General features: G+C 40.4%; 2 protein-coding genes across 6 annotated transcripts in view; one reads left to right on the forward strand and one right to left on the reverse strand.

The window, feature by feature from the left end:
• Positions 1-278: 278 nt before the first annotated feature.
• On the reverse strand, positions 279-8257 carry htr3b (5-hydroxytryptamine (serotonin) receptor 3B). Its single transcript, XM_028030778.1, has 9 exons — positions 8054-8257; positions 7320-7483; positions 6590-6634; positions 6385-6494; positions 5124-5293; positions 4207-4364; positions 2553-2763; positions 1291-1500; positions 279-835 (listed from the first exon to the last, which is right to left on the reverse strand). Exons 1-9 carry the CDS (start codon positions 8157-8159, stop codon positions 570-572), a joined length of 1440 nt encoding a protein of 479 aa, XP_027886579.1. The 5' UTR covers positions 8160-8257; the 3' UTR covers positions 279-569.
• A 1105-nt stretch (positions 8258-9362) lies between these two features.
• The window catches only part of usp28 (ubiquitin specific peptidase 28), a 28982-nt gene continuing 13217 nt past the window's right edge, over positions 9363-25127 (forward strand). For 2 of the 5 annotated variants that reach the window (XM_028032130.1, XM_028032132.1), the window contains exons 1-13: positions 9363-9574; positions 11306-11380; positions 11775-11895; positions 12455-12542; positions 17286-17448; positions 19970-20056; positions 20410-20547; positions 22345-22415; positions 23198-23274; positions 23354-23502; positions 23599-23726; positions 23925-24020; positions 24689-24868. In XM_028032130.1, the coding sequence (XP_027887931.1) occupies positions 9530-9574; positions 11306-11380; positions 11775-11895; positions 12455-12542; positions 17286-17448; positions 19970-20056; positions 20410-20547; positions 22345-22415; positions 23198-23274; positions 23354-23502; positions 23599-23726; positions 23925-24020; positions 24689-24868 (1418 nt within the window). In that variant the 5' untranslated portion in view covers positions 9363-9529. Of the gene's footprint in view, positions 9575-10445; positions 10470-11305; positions 11381-11774; positions 11896-12454; positions 12543-17285; positions 17449-19969; positions 20057-20409; positions 20548-22344; positions 22416-23197; positions 23275-23353; positions 23503-23598; positions 23727-23924; positions 24021-24688; positions 24869-25127 lie in introns of those variants that run through there. The other 3 variants (XM_028032131.1, XM_028032133.1, XM_028032134.1) reach the window with 3 other exon arrangements.

Consider the following 25127-nt stretch of genomic DNA (forward strand, 5'->3'; position numbering starts at 1 on the left):
GACCCTGTGGAATTCCATGCATTAAGAATAACCAATGAGAATTTAAAGTTTGATTTTTCAAAATAAATATTTCTAAATCAAAAATATGCCTCCCTAGCTTCTTGGTGTCAAAGTCTGAACTTGAATCCAGGGCTACTAAGACCGCAGATTGTCCTGCAAGTCATGCAAAACAAGTCAATTGAAACTTGACATAAAAAAAAAGATTTAGTAGACGCAACAAATAAAAACAATACAGACTAACTGTAATGAAGACTGAAGCTGGTTCATTGTACACTAACAATTGTAGAAGGAGTCAATGAGAGCATCTAAAAGCTCTTGTTCAATCACTTTTTGCAATAATAGGGAGTTCAGAGCCTCTAAAACATGGTCATTCTTTTAGGAAAAAAAAGAAATGCAAAACTTTTAGATAATTGTTTATAAAATCTATGACTTAGTAATACCATTTACAGTGAGTTTGTCTAAATTAGATGACTTCTCTTCTGAATGAGTTTCCCAATCAGTGGTACTGGTTGAACCGAACCACCAAGTTGATCATATTTCAGGAGCCGGGGCCTCAATGTGCTGCTGGCTCAAGTGAAGCTCCATCTGGCCCACAGCAGCAGCAGCGTACCGGTGTACACGGCTAAAACCAGCAGGTAGAGGCGAAACAGCAAGCGGTCGAGCCGCAGGCAGAGCGACAGCCATTCGGCCTGAGCTGAAGACTCGCTGTCCTCCTGGGAAAAAGCCATCCGAAGGGAAACCAGTTCCTGGAGAAGAAACTCCAGGCCAGAGGGAGGATCTGGGACGTCATTCAGGGACAGGAGATCTTCCTCCAGGGAGCTTTCAAGCTCATAATCTGTGAAAAGGTAAGAATAAGGTTTAACTTGCAGATTCTATGAAAGAAGATCAGGGCCATTAGAAGAAAAAAAAAGATTAATCTCAGATTTCTGACCTTTTCTCAGAATTCTGATGTTCATTTTGTGAGATAAAAAGTCAGAATTTTGAGGAAAAAAGTCAGAATTTTTGAGATTATAGTAAGATTTCTCAGTTTAAAGTTTGCATTCTGAGAAAAATTGTCTGTATTTTTACACGTTTTTCTAATCCTCTTCCCTGTCATTTAATCCAAACACATGCAGGGAAGCAAAACGGCCGTCGAAAATGGCAGAAGTCTCTTGCTCGGCTGAACTTCCCCACAGAAAGTCTGGGGCGTTTGTCGACTCTATTGTTATTTGTCGAGTGAAGACAGAAAAGCTGTCAGATATCTCCGCTGCCCCCGCTGACAGGTGATCTGTTTCAAAGCTTATTGCGTACCTCCAGGCGCGCAGATGTTGTCGAGGGTTTTGATGGAGGTCAAAGCGCTCTCGCTGAGGCTGTGGCCGGCTGAGCCGTACCGGTCCAGCAGGCAGGCAGACAGTGACATTTGCTTGACCTCTTTCTCGCTGTGATGCAGCAGCTTCACCACCAATATGGACTTGATGAGACTGAGCATCAGCATGGCCATGCACACCGCGAAGAACACACCTGAAAGGAGAGCGGATCCGATCGGCTCCCTGTTATTTCACTCTGCGGATCGATTATCCCAAAGAGGCAGAGAAAAGTGTTTTCTGGTTTGTCAGGGCAATTCACGCAATTTTCCCTCTTCATCCATACAGTGACTTTACCTGAGAACTGAACCAGCTTAAGCTGACCGGTAACGCCAATCTTTTCTGTTCTGATATTGGCTCAGGGCAATTTCTCGAAACAAAGGTTTCTTAGTTTTAAACGCATAATTTTACTTAAATTTTCCCTTTAACTTCTTACTGCAATGATTCTTTGATGCACAATAACAGAGTGTCATTTGCAAAGTCACAGTCAAAAATGAACCGCAATAATTTGGGTTATTTAGCCCGTCATAAGAGGAAAAAGTTGTCTTCACCATGTTTGTCCGTCAGTAATAAATGACGGACATTATGTTAAATACTAAATATTTAAAACTAAATAGTTTTAAATATTTAGTTTTAAATATTTAAAACTAAATATTTAATCAGAAAGAAAGCAGTTAGCATTTAGCTAGCAAGCTCGAGGCTAAGTATTTAGCAAATGAACTGAACGTTCAGAGCTTTTATTTTGGTAGTCCACTTCTGGTTATCGGCAAGTGAATTTGAATGTTAGCTAAATATTTAGCTCAAAGCTAGTTTGTAAGCAAAATATTTCCTTTGATGCCAAATATTTAGCTTGATAGTAGAATATTTAGCTTTAACTCAGAAATTCAGCGAGCTATTTAGATTGTAGCTAAACATTTAATTTGGAAACTATCCTAGTTGCTAATAAAATACGTAGTTTTAACCTGTGACATTTCCAAATGAACGAATAACATGATAAAAAAATATGACTTGGGAAAATTATTCCCCATTTTTCCTTCTAAGAAATCCAAATGATCCTGCATCAGTTTGTGGCCTTAACCTGTGTTCGGACTACAAGATTCCTATTTGTTTTTATGATTTAAAAAAACCCAAAACGGACTTAAACTTTGTTGAAATCCGTTGATGTGGAAAACAAAATGATTTTTTTGTGAACATGAGGAGACGTCGTACCAATGAGAGGAGTCCTGAGAGCGGTGGCGGGCAGTTCGTCTGTCAGGTTGACCCTGAAGACGGTGTAACCCAGCAGAATGCTGATCTTAAAGGCGATTCTCGTTCCGCTGTTCAGAGGCAGGCAGAAGCTCACCACATCCACCAGCATGAGGAAGATGCTGGGAATGAGGAGGCCGACCACGTACAGCAGGGGGCGCCGGCGGATCAGCAGCTGCACAGAATGTCAAGTGCACAGGGTTATGGGGCTGGTCAGAGAAGAAAGCATTATTTCTACTGGATGTTGTTCCTCAACTCCTCCGTAGCCACATGTGACAATCTCCCAAAACAAGCTGTGACACCACAGCACATCTCTGGCTTAAAATCCAAAAAGAGCAACAAGTTTAGACTAAAATTGCACATATGATGGCTGGTCGCTTCCTGCAAAGCAGTCAGAAATTAAGTAAGCCAAAGTAAAAGTAAGTTTCTGCTTGAAAGAAAATTTTAAAAAATCACACTGCACAAAGAAAAGTAGGCATTTTAAGGACAATGTGTGTAAATGTTTTATAGTTGTAATGATCAGATTTTGAATACTAATTTTCTCCTCTGATTTTTTTTTTTATGTTTTGATGTTAGAGAGGTGAGCGTGTACATTAGCTGATTGACAGCACTAAGAACCTCCTCCTGGCTTTGCTTGGTTGTTTTCGACTGGGAGGAGATTGATCTTTTCACAGACTACCTCTCTCATGTTATGCTGTCGCAACATGGCGACAGTTTTAACAAACGTATAAAAAACATCCATTTTTTAAAGGTATATACTGCAGCTTTAAGCTCTCCCTCGCTTGCTTTTCTGAGCAGGACTACGATCCAAAATAAATAAGATGACCTCTGAATGGATGAAAACAAACAGTCGAGCTGCTGAATCAAAAGGCCAGATCTAAATTTGATTGAAATGTTGCAGCAAGAAGTTCCTGTAAAAAAAATAATAATGATTTCGACCCTATTTATAAGAAAGGGCCAACCTAATGCTTTGAGCATTAGATCTGAAACATTTAACTGTGTCAAAAACAAAAAAAAAACAGATTAAATTTGTAAGAAGGCCCATTTCTTCCCAGCACTGTATCTTTCATGTGGCACAGGGACCGAGCTGCCACCAGCCGTACAATAACACAGTGAGCCATGAAATGCTCCATTACTGAGAAGCCTTCGTTCTTTGAGCTGAATAAACAGCCGCCCTCCCTGCTCTCCACCTGCATTGGGCTATGGAGCCATTTTGCTCTCGACTAACAAGAGGTCCATTGATCAGGCAGCCACTGAGACAGTCTCATTATGGTTGCTCACCCTGCCCTGTCTATCAGCTCCTCTCTCCATCCGTCTCTTTGCTCGCCAGAAGCCGCTGCCGCCGTTTCATCGTTTGGAATTAACTCCGTGGCTCAATCCGTGAAGGTCGCAGCCAATTGCTTCACGCTTTTACACTTTGCTACACGATTTTAAAGGGCCACGGTTTACGACGAGCCATCAGTCCTCACACTGCATTTACTTCGTCCATATGCAATAACCATTAACTTAAGATCAAATAAGATTTCTTTTTTTTATGTGAACCATTTTATTGTCCTCATTCATAATTACTTTCGTAAAAACGGTCTTCTCGGGGTGAAAATGCGCGTGTTCAACGTACGTTGAACTGGATCTGAGCATAGTCGGCGTTGTCTTGGCGGATATGCCAGTACTGGGATGGAACGGACAGCAGTTCCCATTCGCCATCGTTCATGAACTCCCTCTTATCGCCCGCTATGGCCTCTGCGCTCCTCCACAGAGCCAGGTCGATTTCTTTCACTGCCGAGAGAGATAAAACAGGAGGGAGAATAAAACTGGAGGCGGCAAGATGGAAACCCAACAACAGGGCGCAGGGAAAATTTATTTTCTCTGTTGTGTCCTTCGTTTTGTTGCAGACTGCACCAACGAGCTTGGTGCAGTCAAAATGATTTAATCGAGGTGGAGTATGTGAGACATGATATTGTGCTATAACATGTGAAAATCATATCATATAGTAACATATAACACCCGTTTTTAACTCCATAGGAAGATTTTTTTTTAAATGGAAATACTCTAATGTCTCGTACATTGTACTTTCACATGTGTGTTTTTACGTCACTTTAACATGTGAAACCGCTTGCAAAAACACATGGCACACGTTTGATATTTCACATGTGGTGTCACATGTTGAATTGTATTTACCGGTATTAAAGGGAAAAAGAAGGAAAATTTCTGTATAACTGTAAAATGCCATGTTTTTAAAATGTGCGAAGTAACAATGAACTATTTCGAAAGAAAAAAAAATCACGTTTTGTTTTGTTTTGTTTTTTTCAGAAGGTCTTCCTGTCTGCTGGGTCCCTTCGTCTCTGTTCTTCTCTAACAAACATCTGAGGGTGAAAACAAATGCATGCCACACTTTTCAGATATGCAGAAAATTCTAGAAACCGTGAACAATTTTCCTCTTTGCTAATTTATGTTGGTCTATCATATAAGTATCTTTCATCTTCCGGACATCGTGTCCCATCTGTTAGCTTACAGGAGCAGACGTTGGAGGCGAACCTGAGTGAAGCCAGCTGCGAAAGGTGAGGCTGCAGTTCTGCCTGTCAAAAGGAAAGGCGTACATCTCCAAGCTGCACGCCAGCACCGCCTGGATCGGCCGGTAGTTCCTCACAGAACCAGACGAGTTGACGTAAACGTAGGGGATGGGAGGGGACTTTCCCTCTTCCACACTGACAAAAGCACAAGGAAACAGAGGAATTGTGCTGGTTAATTATCCAGCATCACGTTTAGTTTTAGTTTAGGGTTTAGACTTGGTCTCTGAATCTAAAGTTCAGAACCTGCTGCAGCTGATTTACCCTCAGAGTTTCCGGCAAAGTGCCACCAGACAATAGAAAGACGATTTGCTTTTCTATTTCTTTTCTGAAAGTAAAACCATTATCACTGCTGAGTCACTTAGGTCAAATCTAAATATTTATTTTATATGTTTAGTCATTTGAATACAAATACAATAAAAGGATTTAAGAAATAAAAAGACGCAATGTGTTGACATTTTATTAAACTCACAATATCAAAAAGGTTTGATCAAAATTTGATGTCTTAAAATTTTCAATAAAAATAAACTACAAAATTGGAATATTGCATAAAACTAGCATGAATAATAATGGGTTTTATATTAGCATGTAACATTTAGGTTTGAATGAAATAAATTATATGAACATTAAAAAAATGTATAAATCTGTTTATTCTACAAATGTATTTGTAGTTTTATTTGAATTATAAAAAAAGCCTTTGTAAATGTTTACTAACTTAATGAAACCATGAAATGTGTCACTTCTGGCTTTGCTCGAATTTGAGAAGAGGAACTATTTTATATTCTTTCTTGTATGTTGTATTTAAATTTAATCAAAATGCTTAAGACTGTTGACAATATCTCTACATTTTCTCAAAATGTCCACAAACACTTTCATCTTTTATTTTTGCTCTGTTTACTAAAAAAAAAAAAAAAAAAAAAACAAAACTCCAAATAAGTTCTGGATTTTCCACAGAAAGTCTCTCCTAATTTGCACTATTGCTGGAGCTTCTTTTATATCACAAATCAATGTTTAAGCCTTTAGCCCAGTGAATTTTTTTATTTTTTTTTACATAAATTTAGCATTTCAAGTTAACATCGCTTCAGTTCTGGACATGAGAATTAAGTCATATTTCGTTGACGCAAACAGATATCTTCTTAAGATATTCTAAAAATGGAATTATGTAAGAAAAAATGCTATAACTACTTAGGACGAGGAGCGGAGATGCACAGCAAGAAAATTCCTCTTACAATTCGGTGACGATGACGTCAGGCACCCAGATGGCGTCAGAGGAGAGAGAGAGCTCAGTGATGCCGTCAAAGTCCTCCGGGTCCCAGACGAGGAACTCATCCCTCCAGATCTGAAAACGGCAGATTTCTGTTCAAGACTGGCAAAACATTTGCTTTTCTAAACCTACCAATGAGAAACAAATTAAATGGTTAAGAGAACACCGACCTGTCTGTACCAAATGCTTGTAGTAATGCTCTGGGTCTTTCCATCCTGGGGAAAAAAAACAAACAAACAAAAAAAACGCTCTGTGGTTGTCGTTATAGATGATGAATTAAGTTAGAGGCTGACATGATAAAAAAATAAAAAACTAATTAACAACTGAAGCACTATGACGGTTGGTTAGATTTAAACATTTCATGTCACTTTTACTGGAGTTGTGAAATTGTGTCCAAGGGTTGCGTTCTAAAAAGACCAAAAAAAACTTTCTATAACTTGGGGTTATGATTTCTGAGCTTCAAGGTTATTTCAGCAAAACATCAAAACTACTGTAAGAGAATCAACAGATTGCTTTGTGAAACATACATGAAGATTTAGTGAAATCTATTGCGCTCTGAAATTTACAGAGGTATTTTCTGTACCTCTACTTTGCTTTTGCTGAACTTTTTGGTTACTTTGACACCAGTGTAACAGAAATCTACAGATTAGTTTCTGAACCTTAATGGCTACCTGCTGTTTACTCAAAAATATTACTTTTGAATAATCAGAAGTTACTTTTGGTTTCTAGTAACATCGGTCTACTGGAAAGTAAAGTTAATGGTCACTTGCTGGTTACTCAAAAGGTTACTGCCACTGAACTTAGGGGTCATTTTGCAGCACACAAAGGATATTTGTCCAACACTTGCAGGCCACAGCAATTCAGAGAGCAACATAAACTAAACCTGTTGAAGTGACATACCACATCGAGGACAGACTGCAGTATGAGGTCTATGTAGACCGTAGTAGAGCTGGTCCAGTTGTGGACAGGTCGAACTCCACTGTCATATTTCCTCAGCAGGGTTCGGGTCAGCTGGTTCAGAGCGGATCTCTTTGGCTTCTCTGGCACGCATTCAGCCAGATTAACTATGAGACAAAAATATATACTGATAGCTATGATAAATATGCATCTGTTATAATGGTATATGTGGTTAGTTACTTTGAATGGTCCCATTTTGAGAAAGGCTTCATGGAAGAAAGACGTCTTAGCCATTACTCATGTTCAGAACTACAACTGAGATATTGTTGCGAACTTTATTCATGGAGTAACTAGAAAAACCTCCAGTCTACGTTAGAGCGCTAAAACTTTAACTGCATTAGTAGGTAAAATGTATTGCTTCTGTAGCTTTAGGGAAATTAAAATTAAGTAATATAGACTATCCTTGGTTATGCTTTACGTTTTTATGCTTGTTTGAAATACTAATCAGTCGCTCTTGTTAAACTGCAATGAAAAAGCACAGCAGCTCAATAGAAATATTCATATTACTCTAATATTTATATTTATGACTTGAAGCACCAGGTAACCGATTAAAGTTACAACATGAAGAAAACGTTCTTTAACTTGCATGTCTGTGTAGAGACTAAGCATCTAAAATCTAACCAATAGGTACTAATTTCTACAGCCTCATGCCTACAAATTGTAAAATACAGTCTTACCTGATAAAAACAATACGATCCGAGCCAGAATCATCATGCCAGAACCAGCCATCCAAAAGTTCCCTTTGTTAACAGCAGAAATATCCACAAAAACGTTCAGCTGCATGCAAACTGAGAGGCGTTCAGGAACAATATGCGGAGTTGTGCGGACATTTTGGTTTGGTATTGATTTCCCACAGCGATGGTAAGATGATATGAATGATAGTGGAGCGTGCAGCAGAGGAAAAAAGAAAAACAGGTTCTGCTGGTTCAGTGCCGTAGAAACTAATAGGGTCATTTAGGAAGGTGCTTGTGCAGAGGTTCTTTTTTAACATCTGCAAATGAATACAAGAAATAATAACAAAGGAGGAGTTATATAGTAGTGCTGGGAAATACTGTGATTCAGAGATCTTCACACAGAACAGACTAAGTCAAACTGTTCAACCACCGGTAATTAGTCACGTTTTAGCAATTTACCAAGGTGGAGGGTTCTTTGGACCTTGGACAGTGGTTCCTAATAATTTGGTTAAAAAATAAAAAAGAACCAGCTAAACATCTGTAAATATAGGTAGAATAACAAATGCAGGTTTGATTATTTTTCCTGCAATGTTAGCATTGAAATTCCATAAAGAATGACACTGAGAGTACCATTAATATGCATTTATATCTAGTTTTCTAGTTATTAGGTTGGAATCCATGCTTTTTTTTTTGCTATTTCACACCACTGTCTAGCCTAAAGAAAAAACTATCGATCTTCTTTTTGCAAAATGTTGTTTATCTTTATTTTAAAACCTAAAAACAGAAATAGAGTGGAGGTTCTTTAAAATTACAACAAATTTCCTAAAGTAGATATTTATCTACGATGTCTTTTTCCAAAAAGTTATGTGACATTATGTTTCTTTTCTTTTTTTTTTTTTTTTTTTTTTGTCTGACCTGAGGTGAAAATGGCTCTTCGGGTTATAATGGTGACTAGTTCATGACACTGTTGCTGGACGATTTTAATTGAATTTCAGGATTTTGTTTTTTGTTTGTTTGGGGGGGTTGTTTTCCCATCTTGACCCAAGAACATTTACAATGAACTGTTATTTTGTGTGTCCATATCCGCCGATTTGTTTTGTTTTTTTTTCCTCTTTTACTTATTGAACTTGTCTGATAGAGGATTCAACATCTTTATGCGTAACAACGAAGCAGAAACAGAAACGCATCCCTTCATATAAACAGAACCCGGTATGTTAACGGGCCTCTCTATGGCCTCCAGAACCTAAGCAAGCTGCTGCTTACAGGGTTACTGGGTTGTCGGTGCGCGTGCCCTTCCTCGCGCGCCTTCTAAAGAAAGCGCACCGCAGCTGGCTGCTCGCTCTCAGCGCGTGGCAGATGGAGTCGATTTGAACGAGAGAGAGAGAGAGAGAGTCTGCCGCGAGCCCTTTTTGGAGGGGAAAAGACGTGAATAAATCGAGATTTTTATTTATTTTTTGTTTTGTTTTTTTTTAATCTGCAATGAGAGCTGAACAGAGTGAAAATGGAGAAAACTCAACGAACTCGGTGAGAAAATGATGGAGACTTTGATTAACGTCTACTAACGTCAACACATCTAACTCCACCCAGCCTGTATTCGACAAAATTTAACTTTCTTTTTTTTTTTTTTTCCAATTTACTAAACCATTATTAAAAATAAAATGTTCTCATCTTGCACGTGTTAAACATGTATGCCTATAGGCACTCAGGTTATATTTTTGATCAACTCTTTTTTTAAAAAAATGTAGACGTCATCAGTTCAACGTGTGGACTGGTGATATCTGGTGGCTTTTCCCCATCATTAAATTACAGTCATTTTCAGAGAGTTACGTTTAAATCTGGTTCTCCTGTCATCCATTACTGTCACTGCAGCAATAAACAGGTCATTGCAGTTATTCCTGCTCAGTGCATGCAGGGGTCTGCTTGTATGGTGTTTGTATGCAGCCTATGGATAGTTTAACATGTGTTGCTTAAGGTGTGGTTTAAAAAAAAACAAAAGGTTTACATGCATTACTGGTGTTTGGTTGTTGGTGGTGTGTGTATGGGAGGATAAAAGAGGCACCCTGGTGCCCGGTGGCATGGTGAGCAGAATGATAAACAGAAGCTTGTGCTATCCATGTCAGTACCCTAAAATAGAGGCAAACCAAGTGGGTCTCAGATTGCCCCCCGGGCTCCATATAAGTCTGGTCAGCCTGGTCCTGGCTTCCTCTCTGTGTTAGAGAGAGAGAGAGAGAGCAATACAATGACATGAGCACCTGCTGCCGGGACAGCCAGCTTTATTTAGCGCCTCTCACTGTGCAGAATTAGGTGATTTATTTTTAAATTGAGTGCATCCCTTAGGTTCCTGCATTGTGGTTTGTGTTTGCAAAGGTTTGGAGACGACTGGAAGCCAGGCTCAAAACTTTAAGAACAAAATAAACACGTGTGAAATACTGAATTTATCAGCACTGTGTGCAGTGGTAAAGTTGGTAGCAATGATGCCTTGCCTTGGTTTGAATCCTGGTTCGGTCTGTCTGAAGGTTTCATGGGTTCTTTGTTGTAACAAAGGTCATTATGGCCAAAATTCTTCAATTATTCTTCTATCAAACAATAAGACTTCGTTTGCTAACTGTGGTCTGGGTTTTCATGTTGCTTCGGGAGGAATGGCTTCTTCCTCTCTGAGTGGCCTTTCAGCCTGTTCATCTTTATCTGCGCCTCCATTTAACTAAGATGTTGTGAATTAACCTGTCAGAATCTCATAAATCTGTTTGGGCTTTCCAAAATAGTTGAAAGGCATATTCATCAGAAGATTAATTTGAAGAAAACAATAAAAGAAAACCAGACCTAAAGCTTAAAAAAAACATCTGATTAAAAGTATAAAAATGGGGGGGAAGGAAAAATACGATTGTGTATTTTGATATAGTGGATGTAAACATTTGGTTTCAACTTCCTTTCTCTTTCCAGTTGTATTTCCTAAGTCGTAAAAATTGTTTTTAGACTTTTTGAGGGACTTTTTTCTAGACTTCAGCTGCTTTTTTCACTCCAGTATGTGACAAAGGAACAATTTCTTTTTAGCTGCTTAAATCTGATCTTTAAATCCTTCACAAACTCAAAACGCAAGTGATGATATTGTGTCGACATGTAAACACATATAATGTCTAATTTCTTTATTTACTATTCAAATACTGTGGGAGACGTGGTTTGTGGTCAGGTCCAGTGATTCCTCAGAGTGTTTCTGGACCTGTGCAGGAAAGAACTCAAGTTGTTTTCTGTGAACAGCTCAAAATGCTGATGGAGCAGCTGAAGGAGATCACTGGCATCCAGGACCAGCAGGTCCTCTACAAAGCCCTGAAGGTAACACACACACACACACACACACACACTCAGAAGCAGTTAACAGGGTACTTCCTGGGCTTTGTCTAGTTCAAACTCCAGATCTGATCAGTGTATACATCCAAAGGATTCAGGATTCAGTCTTCTTCAGTAAGAGTCTATCCGCATCTATTCTCGACTTGCTCATTTTCCCCCTCAATCTAAAAAAGTCTTCCAGATTTGAGGACATATCACCACCGTCTTTAGGCTGCAAAATCTAGACATCTTGGATCTGCAGTACGTTGGAAATATCTTTGCCGAATGTTGAAACAAGTAGAAACTGGGTTCAAACCGAGTAGTTGCAGTAGAAACGATGTTCGTCTTGCCATAATGGAGTCGTTTTCTGGGAAGGTTTTCTCTGTGCTCTCCCCGTCAGGCCAGCCAGGGGGACGTCGGACACGCTGTGGGACTACTGACCACCCAGACTGTGGAAGTTCAGGACTCTGCAGAGCCACAGGAGTCCGGCACGTCTGCAGAGACCTGGGACAAACAGAGAGGTGCACCGTGGCAATATCTGACTGGAAGACATTTAGATGTACCATTGTGCATGTTTTAATTTATAGCAGCATAGGAAGGCAGAATGAAGGAAGATCTTGATATGGTAACTGAAACTCTATAAGAGATGTATCAACTTAAAAAAAGATTGAAAGCTGTAAGCATGATATTTATACGGTTACTTCTTATTTATGTAAAGTAGAGTTGAAGGTCACAACATTTCTAAAGTCATAAACTGCAAACTGCTCAAAAATGCCGCACTTTTCAGAAGTCATGTATTATTTTTCTTCACCTTTAAAACAATGTATTGTTTTGTGTTGAATTGTCATATAGAATCGTAATACAAGACATTTCATTTTGTGAGATAATGTGAAAAAGAGGCATGAATGTGTGAGGCACCATATTTTTGTGGGTAATAGTGTGAAAAATAGAGTCCTTAATAAGATACATTTAAGTAAATGCTTGTAAATTTTGTTTTTTGAAACTAAACAAACATGAGACACCTATAAATGCACACATGTTGAGTTTAAGTTTATCTGATGTTTCTTGGGCGTTTTTTAGGACTTCCTAAAGATGAACTGCAGACGGCCATTGAACTCAGCCTGCAGGAATCCCACAATGCTGAGCAAGAAGAGCGTGAGTTCAACAGGTAGGTTTAATTAATTACTCTGTTTTTCTTTCAGAGTTAGGATTATTCTGTCATTTATTTGGGGTTTTATCGACATGATTATGACGATAATCATATCGTCCGTATGATTAGGACGATAAGATACATCATGTTTCATATTTACTGGCACTTGTTTTAAGAAAACAAGAAAATAAAACCAACTTTCGTACACTTTCCAATATTTGATTCCAACAGTAAAAGAAAAAAAAGTTTTTGGTTTATTTTGTTTACAAAATAAGGTTTCACAATTTGTGACACGGAACAATTTCTTTGAAGGTAACAGGGGAAAAAATATTTTTTTCTATGTGTGTGAAGCCCATTCTCTCACCCAGCTTCAAAAGGGGAAAGACAGGAAAAAGTCTTTTTGACTAATTTTGATATAAAGCTTTCTAGTTGCTTTTTCTTGACGTGTCCAGTAGCTTTGATCATGATAAATCAGTTTGAGCTTTTCCACTCAACTGTTTTCCGTGAATGAACTGATATTCATGACATCAGTCAATGTGGTATCCTGCTCACAATCAATGACGGGATAGTTACTTTGAAAAAGTAACGTTAATCAGATTACTGATTTCTCCTTGAGAAAGTAACTTAGATTACCGATTACTTGATTTGGAAAGTAACTAAATTAGATTACAAGTAACGTTTTAGTTACTTTCAGCAGCAGCTGACAACAACCCCTCCACCACCTGTGAAAATGACATTGAGCTTTGCCAATACTTATGTAATTGCTGATTATTTCAGTACCATCAACGATGCCTCTAAACTTGTAAGGCTGACCTCAAGGGGAAACTGTTAAATGGTTACAACAGTCCAAAATAAAAACTTAACTAAAAGTCATTTTTACGTGTTTTTATGTGTTCCACCATTATCAGAAAGACTCTAGATAGGGTTTTAGGGCCTCCTCCCCCCCAGCCTCCAGGTTCTGTGTTACGGCCCTGCATTTGGTGTCACAGCGCAGAGCGCAGCGCTCCTCATGCGGCTCCACAACTCAGATGGCTGCACAGATTTGTGACACTTGTCTTAATCTTAATGATCATAATGGCGTTCAGTTGTGCAACTTTACGGACACGTTCATTCGTGGCTGTTTTTGCGCTTATTGCGCCGCTCATATTAGTCTCGATGTTTGCAGTTCTCTGGAGCGCAACGCGAAGCCCGACGTCATTCACAGGTAGTATAAATATATATATTTAAATTTATAAATATGTTTATATAATAATGAATTTATTTATATTACATTGACATTAACAGTGACGCAGGTGAACAGGGAGAGCCTGACTAAAACTACCTGGGTGTCAGACAACATCTGGGTCTCATTATGTGTCTCTACTTATTTCCAGGCCCAAATGAGCAACTTCATGTTCAAAAACAAGCCCAGAAAAACCGCAACTTGCGACTTTAAAAAAAAATTTAATAAATAAATAAAATACAAGCAAAAAGTCACTTATAATAATTGGACTTGACAGAAACTCAAAAGAGTTCCTGATTGTCCAGCAACAAAATGCGCATCTCTCTCCTCCCTCCATTGTTTACGTTTCTGTCACTGCTGACAACTGTCGCCTAGAAACGGCGGTCGGTCCCCAAGACGCCTAGAGGAAATAAAATCAAATTACTAAAGAAAATAGTAACGAACAGTGATTTGGATAAGTAACTTTAATCTGATTACTGGATTTGAAATAGTAACGCATTAGATTACTCGTTACTGAAAGAAGAGGTCCGTTGAGACAAAGTGACGAGGTGGCACAGATCGTCTGATTTGTAGGCTTATTACGTCACAGCGCTGCGTGTACTCTTGTGCTGAGACGTCATAGGTTGTGATGTCACATACTGCTTTGTTGTGTAACACAGTGTATATATAACTCCTGTTGGCAAAATTCTACCACATTCCAAGACAGTACTAGAAGAGACAGCATCGAATTAAATTTAACACAGCAATGGATTTACTGGCAGATTCACTGAGACAAGAGCTGCAATATTTAGTAAAGGACTGTGTCATCCCTGCGATCCAGGAATACATCAGTCAGATTCTGGAGGAGGATTGGGACCATTTTGAATTACAACACCTGGGCGAGGGTATTACAGAGAGGACAACATACCTTTTACATTACCTGACGGAGGTTTTCTCTGATTTCGTTTGGGACGTCCATGAGAACCTGAAGTACAAATATGGCGATTTAAAAGCCATATTTGGAAGCCAGGTGTCTCAGGCCTTTGCCCGGGCTATGGGAATCGACGAAATCATTCATGGAGAGTGTGCCGAGGTATTTGACGTGCTTTTTCTGAAGCACGTTATATCTGTGGTGACATCTACTGTGGATGATGAAAACCCCAAGTCGTTCCTTAAGCTGGGTTTAAGGCTCGGTTCTTTGGTTAAAACTGTGGTCAGTATCGTCCAAGAACTGACAACAGTGAGAAGACAAATCGAAGAACTGAGGACGTCCTTTGAGGATCAGAGAAAGGACATAATCCGACTTTTTGTTAAGTCGTTGATGTGTCGAGGCATCAGGGAGTCCAACACACGTTGTTGTCTTGACTCCCTGAAAGAGGCACAGGAGCGGATTGTTGATCATATCTGCGCTAACATCGAGGGCCAGCCAGACGAAATCCGGCAGAACTGGATTCCAAGCTTGACCAAAAAGGTCTTCAGGGACCTTACGAAAAGCTTGGGCTGTTCTGCTGGATGGACTCTGGCGTTCATGGAGCATGAGGTAGTTGACGACACAATTGTGTTGTGTCTTATGAGTCAACTGGAAAAGCACCAGAAAAAGGGTTGTCATTTTATTACAAGACTTTTTTCTGGTGCTAGGAATATCTTGTCCCGGTGTTTCAACAAATGAGGGCCGATAGTGACATACCTCTGTCAATCCTGGCTCCATGACGCCCCTCTGTGCCTCCGCCTCTTTGTGCCTCCGTCGGTCCTGGTATCGTAGACGCCTTTCTGTTCCTCCATCGGTCCTGGTATCGAGACGCCTTTCTGTTCCTCCATCGGTCCTGGTATCGTAGACGCCTTTCTGTTCCTCCATCGGTCCTGGTATTGAGACGCCTTTCTGTTCCTCCATCGGTCCTGGTATTGAGACGCCTTTCTGTTCCTCCATTGGTCCTGGTATCGAGACGCCTTTCTGTTCCTCCATCGGTCCTGGTATCGTAGACGCCTTTCTGTTCCTCCATCGGTCCTGGTATTGAGACGCCTTTCTGTTCCTCCATTGGTCCTGGTATCGAGACGCCTTTCTGTTCCTCCATCGGTCCTGGTATCGTAGACGCCTTTCTGTTCCTCCATCGGTCCTGGTATCAGGACGCCTTTCTGTTCCTCCATCGGTCCTGGTATCGAGACGCCTTTCTGTTCCTCCATCGGTCCTGGTATCAAGACGCCTTTCTGTTCCTCCATCGGTCCTGGTATCAAGACGCCTTTCTGTTCCTCCATCGGTCCTGGTATCGAGATGCCTTTCTGTTCCTCCATCGGTCCTGGTATCGTAGACGCCTTTCTGTTCCTCCATCGTTCCTGGTATCGAGACGCCAGGCGTCCAGGATGCCTCCTGGACGCCTCCCTGGTGAGGTGTTCCGGACACGTCCCACCAGGAGGAGGCCCCGGGGAAGACCCAGGACACGCTGGAGGGACTATGTCTCTCGGCTGGCCTGGGAACGCCTTGGGATTCCCCTGGAGGAGCTGGAACAAGTGGCTGGGGAGAGGGAAGTCTGTGCCTCCCTTTTTAAGCTCCTACCCCCATGACCCAACCCTGAATAGGATTGGTTGGTTGGTTGGTTGGTTGGTTGGTTGGATGGATGGTTGGATGGTTGGATGGATGGATGGATGGATGGATCTTATTCATTAATTTTAAATATGTATTGTTTTTAATACTATGTGAGCACTTAATTTTTGGTGAAACTGAAACTTCAACGCTCATGTGGGCAATGACAGTGAGACCTGGAGGGGCATGTTTGCGAGGTACACCTCCCTCCATCTGAACTCGAGTGGTGACAGAACAACAAAGAAATAGTAACAAAGACACAGGTGAACATTTTCCTGTTCATCCGGGAAATGGTGAACAGGGACAGCCTGACTTAAACTACCTGGATGTCAGACAACATCTGGGTCTCATTATGTGTCTCTGCTTATTTCCAAGCCCAAACGAGCAACTTCATGTTTAAAAACAAGCCCAGAAAAACCACAACCCGCGACTTTAGGAAAAAACAAGCCCAAAGTCAGAAACTCAAAATAGTTCCTGATTGTCCAACAACGAAATGTGCGTCCCTCCCTTCTTTACGTTTCTGTCGCTGCTGATACTGTCATAGAAACTGTGGTCCCTCCCAAAGACGCCTAAGAAATACAATGAAATTACAAAAGAGAATAGTAACGCACAGTGATTTGGATAAGTAACTTTAATCTGATTGTGGTATTTGAAATGGTAATGCCACTTTGGCATTGGACCACTTTTTTTAGTAACGAGTTACAACACTCGTTACTGAAAAAAATGGTCCGGTGCCAAAGTGGTCCGCGTTGCAAAGTGACGTGTTACTGATATCACTGATCACTATACCTAGTGTTCTAATTTCCCAGTCTTATATATTTATTTATTGACAATTTTGGCTGGATCTGTCCTCCATAGATACAATCTTTAAAAATAATAATGTTTAGCAATCTCTTCTCTGTTTAAGGTATTTTAGAGCCTGCCTGTATTTATTATAGCCGTCAGTCTGATGTTTTCAGAAAGATAATTTGATGTCCCACAGAGCTCTGGAAGCCAGCGCTGAAGAAAATGCAGCACGAATGAAGAGGAAGAGATGTGAAGCGCAGAGTGAGATGTGCAGCCCTGCAGACTGGATCCGTCAGGATGACTGGCCCGTCGGCATCCGCAACGTAGGAAACACCTGCTGGTTCAGTGCTGTCATTCAGGTGAGAGTGAACACCTCGCGTTACGTTTGTATCATTTCTGTAAACATGAAGCTTGTAGTGTGCAGAAGCTTCCACTTGGTGTATGTACTCTATGGGGCAAAGTAGCTTTGCACAACTATTCAACTTAACAGCTAAGCTTTGCAGAAATTCTGTAAAAAAAAAAAAGTGTAAAAATACGATATAGAATTGTATTTCATTTATTTAAACACAAAAACTGAAAGTAAATTAGTCCCCATTCACTCTAATAGGTTCAAATTACTTTCCACAAGGAATTCAACAAAGTATTGCACAGGAAAAGTTAAATAAACAATCAGAACAAAAAGCATAAATACCGCAGCCTCAGAAATATCTGGTAAAAATGTATAAAAAGCCTTTAATAAAATAGTTTTATTGCAGAGTCACGAACCAATCTTGTAATTTCATTTTAAAGGCAGCAAAAAAAGCTTCAACTTCCTTTAAAATACATCCAACTAAGATATTTTATCATTTATGCTTTCATTAAGTTGATCTGTGTATCTAAGGATATTTCCTTCATAAACTAAACATTTAGCTAACTAATTAAATATTTGTTTTGAACTCATATATATAAATTTTTTCATAAGATAAGCCGTTTTAATGGGAATACAGATGTTTACCGTTGCACCGACTCACCAGCAAGAGTCTACTTCGCAAGGTCCAGCTTTTATTTTGATAGTCCACTTCCAGTAGTGGAATTTTTAGTGAATATTTAGTTTAGAGCTAAATATTTAGCTTATTTTCTAACTAAATGCTAACTGCTTGCTTGCTAATTATGTGTTTAGTTCGAAACTAACATTTTTATGTGAAAAATATAGGCTTGAAAATGTAAAAATTAAACCTCCATTTCTTTCCTCTTCTGAGAGGCTAAATAACCAAAATGATTCCTGTTCATTTTTGACACTTTTCTGAATGGAAGCACAACACACACCAACACCATCGTATATTTGTTTTAGCGGGGAGCAGAGTATATGTAGATACAGTTGTTCAAATATTCAAACAAGCTTTTACACTTCTGTTTCTGCTTCTTGCCAAATTTATGAGCCTCCCAGATCCTTCAATATATTGCTGTTGTTTAGCAAGGTCCTATGTGACTCCAAACCAGCGTTGACGACATGGCTTGCAAGGGGATGTTGCTCAAATTTCCTCCTCATCATTATTTCCTGCTAATGAGGTTAAAAATCGACCTGAAAAACAAACCGGAGAGGGGAGGGGAGGGGGAAGGCGGCCTTCAGCTAAATCAGAGCAAACAGTTTTTATCTCAGCTGCTAATTGTGTTATAAGTCCATTCCAGACTGAAGCCACGCAGGCCTATCAGGTGGCTCGACAGAAACCAGAACCCTCTCTGAGGTACGCAGCCTCTGCGGTTAATTGAGCGCGGAGCGATGCGAGGACATCCACAGCAGACAGAGACAGGAGAAGGGGATTGTTTGTGTCTGTTAAACTGAGATATGCTTCTGTCTCCATTTAGGCGTCAGGCGGTATTATCTGAGGAGGTGTTGTTGGAATACTAATGCTCTCCTATTTTCTGAGTTAACGCCATTTCCTCTGGTTCAGATCGAAGCTGAGTGACTGCAGGATTCAATGGGCGGCTCATAAATTACAGTAAACCTGAGATAAGGCATAACTGAATTTCCCTCTCTAACGGGAACGCTGAGAAGCATTCTTCACTCACCAGGTTATCGTGGTATCGACCGCAGGTGTCCTGTAACAAACAAGTAAAACTTTTTGACATTTGTCACAAAACATAATCGGCAATGAAACAAAACGTCTTATGTTAATAGAGTCATATTTTACAAAATTTACTTTGTTATCCACATCTGGCACAAACTTTAAGGTTGATATAGGGCACATTCACACCAGTCCTGTATAATCCCCTTTAATCCAACTCCAGTCCATTTTCCTAGAAGGTCCGGTTGGTTTGGGGAGGCGTGAATGCATAATCAAACTCAAAAAGGCGAACTCTGGTCTAACTACAAACCTCGGCCTCAGTTTGATTGAAGTGAACTCTGGTGCAGTTTGAATGCATACTGAACGCCATGTGGTTCGAAAGCAGGAAGGTTTTTGGCATTCCTGCAGCCTACAGCCAGGGCATTCTGGGTAAATACAACCAAAACAAACACAAGAGTCTGGCGATAACAGGAGAAATGACTCATGGTCTTTTAGAAAAGACCAAAGCGAAATCCTACAACCGCTAAAATCTGATGCCACTCCATTGTTTTTTTTTTTTTTACATTTTGTGAGAAAGAAAGTTGTGCTCAGTGTCTTCTTCAGACGTTTTCATGTTGTGCCTTTCAGTTATTCTTGGTGCAGCGCCACCACAGGCGGGGAGGAGAACAGGTTTCTTAATTGGTTTGGTTTGTTTGACACAGTGCAGTGAGAAAGCGACTTGGAGCAGCTGAAAATGTAGCAAATGTTCCAATTTTAGTCCCATATTAAACCAAATCTACCAGACTGTCAGGAGTGAAAACATTGTTAAATTGATTGTTCTGTCATCTTGTTGCAGTCACTCTTCCACTTACCTGTGTTCAGGAGGCTGGTTCTCAACTACCATCTGTCAGAACAAATTCTGGAAAAGTGTAAGAGTCATGCTGTGAGTAGTTAGCTTTCTGCTACATATTTCCTTCCTGCAGACAAAATGCAACTGGCCATGGCAAAACCAGGAACACGTTTCCCTGAGGGCATCTTGAGTTATGTAAGATTCTGAAAATGTAGATTCTAACCTTTCTTTCACTAGTATATTCAGGAAAAGAATCTTTATTTTCCCAGAAATTGGTAGTTGTTATCTTTTCTCCCGGTTTTTGCTCCGGCCACTTGTTCCTGGATTTCCTGTGGCGCGTCACAACTGTTTTTTTTGCATATAAATTGTCCTTAAAAATGACCTAAATTTCAAAAACATTGTGACAGTTTTTAAGCTGATGTTTGACTGAGACTTTCTGACGGCAGGACAAGAGGAACATTGCCTTCATGCAGGAGCTGCGGTGCCTGTTTGCTCTCATGGTGGGATCCACTCGCAGGTTTGTGGATCCCTCTGCTGCGGTGGAGTTGCTGCGCGACGCCTTTCGGACCAGCGAGGCTCAGCAGGTACAAAACACAGCTCTTTCCATCTCTTTCCTAGAAACAGGACACCTGAAGAATCCAACCCACTTGTTGATGAACAAGTGTCTCATAGCTCAGTCACACTGGGCAGAGACTGTCCAACAACACCTCATTATCAGCTGCAGACCAGTTTAGCTTCCCTGAAATATGGACCCGTTGCTGCCAGGAATGTATGAATGTGCAGCTCTGACACGTAAACAGACTCATGCTGTCAGATTGAGAAATAACTGTCAAAATTAGAGGCAAATTTAAAATCTAAGTTCACCTCTGAGTGCTTAAATGGACTCAGTACTCAGTACTCAGTACTGGACAGTACGGGTTGGCTTGAGGCCAACCCGTACTGCTTGAGGCTTCCTCACTCAGAGGCCTCAAGCAGTACGGGTTGGCAACTTAACCTCGAGCAGTATTACCCTGAACACAGGCTGTGTGCTCAGTCCTCTGCTCTTCACTCTGCTGACACATGACTGTACAACAACCCACACCTCCAACCATATAGTAAAGTTTGCAGACGACACAACTCTTGTGGGCCTCATCACCAAGGGCGATGAAACCCACTACAGGGAGGAGGTCCATCTTTTGACCAAGTGGTGCAGCAACAACAACCTCTTGCTAAATGTCAGCAAAACCAAGGAGATTGTTATGGACTTCAGGAAGGGCCATATCGAACACCCACCACTGACCATAGATGGCGCTGCAGTAGAGAGAGTAGGCAGCACAAAATTCCTTGGGGTGCACATCTGTGAAGACCTCTCCTGGACCACCAACACCACATCACTTGTGAAGAAGGCCCAACAACGCCTCTACTTCCTGCGCAAGCTCAAGAAGGCAAGTGCTTCACCACTCATCTTGACCACTTTCTACAGAGGCACCATAGAAAGCAGCCTGACTAGCTGCATCACAGTGTGGGGCAGAAGCTGCACAGAACAGAACAGAAAAGCCCTGCAGCGCATTGTGAAAACAGCCTCCAAGATCATTGGTGCCCCACTCCCCGCCCTGCAAGACCTGTACACCACCCGACTCACCCAGAAAGCGTTCACGATTGTGGGAGATGTAAATCATCCTGCCCACAAACTGTTCAGTGTCCTGCCCTCCGGGAAAAGATATAGAAGCCTCTGCTCCCGCACCACCAGACTCTCCAACAGTTTCATCCATCAGGCTGTGAGGATGCTGAATTCCCTCCCCTCAGCATCAAGATGAAGAAGAAGAAACCCAGAACCTTGCACAACTGCCCTTCCTCCTAACATAGAGGGCAAATTCGGCATTTAAACTCTGCACTTCTGCCACTTTTTTTTAATCTGTATATCTCCATATACTTATATATAAACATATACATTCTCAGTTGTAAAACCTTTTACGCTATATGTCTAGTTATTGTACATCTATTTATTAATTGTTTAGGATAATTTTAGTTAGACTGTGACTTTTATTGTTACTCAATGTTAGTAACGCCCTGTCTTGTATCACTGTGGGATAGTGAGAAACATCATTTCGATTCCCTTGTATGTCTGGACATGTAAGAGGAATTGACAATAAAGCTGATTGATTGATTGATTGATTGATTGATTGATTGATTGATTGATTGATTGATTGATTGATTGATTGATTGAAATAAAGGGTTTAGAGTGGTCTAGTCAAAGTCTACACTCATGACGTACCTTTAAACAGGTTGTTTGTGCTGTGGAATCCTCCACTCTGGTTGAATTGAAGCGGGTGGGCGGATGGCTGGACGGACGGATGTTTTGTTGTGACAGACAGTTAAATGTCTTCGTCTGCTACTTTCAGGATGTCAGCGAATTTTCCCACAAACTGCTCGACTGGTTAGAAGATGCCTTTCAACTGGCCGCCAACGGAAAGTAAGTCATTAGTTAAAGCTGTCAGCAGCTGCTTTTCACTTGCAAATGTGCACAAAACTTTGTCAGGATTGTGTTAATGATGACAAAACACAATTTTGCAGTTACTGTGTTTCCATTAAATAAGAAATGCAGCTACAAATCACACGTGAATAAGTTAATTCAGAGCATAAGTCATTAAACATAATGGATGTAAGCATGTAATTCAGCCATGGCGCTATGCTCATCATCTATCAGTCATCAGAGGAGACCTTGGCGTCTTAATCAGGCTTAGGGAGGACAAGCTCCGCCTACTTCGGAGCTGCTTTGTAGCGTTTTGCTATGGATTCAACCCTCTGGTGAAGTCACCTGCACATTCTCCAAGGAGGTTGCTTCTGTATACAAACTGGTGTGACTCCTGTCATTCAATGTGTTTCCATTGAAGTTCTGCAAAAATACACAAATTTTGATACGGCTGAGAAACCACCTCATCCTAGAGGGAAAAGTTTTTATCAAAAAAATTACTTCTTTTTTTTTTCCAAAAGTGGCATGTTTTCATTAATCAAATTTATTTTGGCAATTCCAGTTTGGAAGATGAGCTAGTAAAGCAACTCACTCTGACAGAAGATCAATTCAGGCAGAACTGAGGAGGTGAAATCTCATTATCTGAGAAAGAGTCTGTGCAAAAAATGTAACAAAGATGTTTTATGTAACACATAGAGGTATCCTAATGTCCTTAAAAGGAAGCAAAACATTTAACTTTTTATGAATCAACGTGAAAACATAACATCCACCTTTATATTCAGGAACGCAGAAGACAAGCAGCAAAACCCAATGGTTCGGCTTTTCTATGGCACCTTTGTAACGGAGAGGCGACATGAAGGTGAGTGCTTTACGACTCTTCATCCTTCCGTCACCCACCCGGGGTTCTGTCTCAGTCCAATCTGTGTGGTTCGGTTCAGGCAAGACGCTGTACAACATCGAGCAGTTTGGTCAGTACCCTCTGCAAGTCAACGGCTTCAGCAACCTGGACGAATGCCTGGAAGGGGCGATGGTTGAGAAGGAGATCGAGTCGCTGCACTCGGACCACGCCGCCACGTCTGGCCGAGAGGTGAGCGGTTCGAAATAAGTCAAAATATTAAATGCTGAATATTCTGTAAGTTTCTGTCTTCCTGCTAAGGCTCGCTGTGTCTTTTCTGACTTGCAGAGGTGGTTTAAAAAACTACCGCCGGTCCTGACCTTTGAACTTTCCAGATTCGAGTTCAACACTCAGCTCGGGCGTCCCGAGAAGATACACAAAAAATTAGAGTTTCCACAAATTGTTTACATGGACAGGTAATACAAAAATCCTATTTAATTTCATGAAAACTTACAGAAATATCTTAATCTGCACCTCAGTAAATTTGAATATTAATAATACAATCCAAAGGGGAAAATAATAAACAAATCAACTATTACTCTCTGTATGTGCAAGCTGAATAAATTAGATAAAACAACTTGTTTATGCTACTTTAAGCATGTTTTATTTCACAGATATCTTCACAAAAACATAGAACGGACCAATGAGAGGAGAGGGGAAGTGAAGAAGCTCAAGGAGCAACTTGCCGCACTTCAACAGAAACTTGAGTGGTAAGAAACTGAGGAATCCAATAAAAATATACATTATTATTATTATTATTATTATTATTATTATTATTATTATTATTATTATTATTATTATTATTATTAAGAATCCAATAGGGACTAAAGAAGCAGGAAACAAAGGCTAGGTTCACACAGCACCCAAATGCAACCCAAATCTGATTTGGGCCGAATAAACTTTTCACAAGAAATAACTTTGGCCATTATTTAAGGAAGGTTAGAATGTTTTACTCTTTCACAGAAGTCTGCAATTCTGATCTTTTCACCTAAAACAAAATCTGATTTGTGTCACTTCCATATGTGGAATTAAGTCACGTTGCATTTTATCTGATTTTACATCATTAATGTGAGACACGTCATAGTTCTGCACAGAAGAAGCCAGACGCGGTAAATCCAGATGTAAACAGTGGCTAGAAAGCAGAAATGTGAATTATAGAACCTAACATCAAGATCTGCTGAATGAAGGTAGCCAAAGAAATAAACTTAGTTTTTGTCAACAATGATTGGAACGGGACACAAGAAGCGTTAAAAGAAGAATAAAAAAGAATAAAAACTGATGATTAAGCAACCTTCCAACTGAGACGCTAAACATCTGAACACCAAAGCAGCAGATCATTATAAGTCTTTACCTAAATCTGTTTTGTTTCTGGTCTAAGTTATAAAAACTACGGCTCTGGACCGATGAAGTACCCTCTAGCCGACATGCTCCAGTTCGTTCTAGAGTTTGCCACTACCAAACCCACCAGCGTTTCCCCAGCTGAAGATTCCAGACTCGCCACGTCTTCCCCGCCTCCTGTGAGCCACCCGCTGTCCGACGCCATCGCCAAAGACAGCAGGTTCCTTTAATATTTGACGTGTTTTGATGATTATGACTATGCAATGTTTGTTACTTGTTTTTCAGTTGGTGATTGTATGATGTTTTTATGACTTTTTATATTTGGGATTTTATGATGTAAAGCACTTTAAACTGTCTTGCTGCTGAAATGTTCTGTACAAATACATTCAACCAACATAAAAAGCTACGGTGTGCTGGATTTGAGTTTGACACTTAAATGAGTCTAGAAGCATTTTTACCTAAATTCTTGTTTCCATCAG

The sequence above is a fragment of the Xiphophorus couchianus genome, chromosome 11 (genome assembly GCF_001444195.1).
Source record: "Xiphophorus couchianus chromosome 11, X_couchianus-1.0, whole genome shotgun sequence".
NCBI classification, from domain to species: domain Eukaryota; kingdom Metazoa; phylum Chordata; class Actinopteri; order Cyprinodontiformes; family Poeciliidae; genus Xiphophorus; species Xiphophorus couchianus.

What these genes read in the sequence shown, in the direction of transcription:
- htr3b (XM_028030778.1), bottom strand. Translation starts at nt 8,159, where the DNA reads ATGCAGCTGAACGTTTTTGTGGATATTTCTGCTGTTAACAAAGGGAAC. An exon ending in TGCAGTCTGTCCTCGATGTG is followed by an intron (nt 6,635 to 7,319) that starts GTATGTCACTTC and finishes TTTTTTCCCCAG; the next exon opens with GATGGAAAGACCCAGAGCAT. An exon ending in TCTCAGGACTCCTCTCATTG is followed by an intron (nt 1,501 to 2,552) that starts GTACGACGTCTC and finishes CTCTCCTTTCAG; the next exon opens with GTGTGTTCTTCGCGGTGTGC.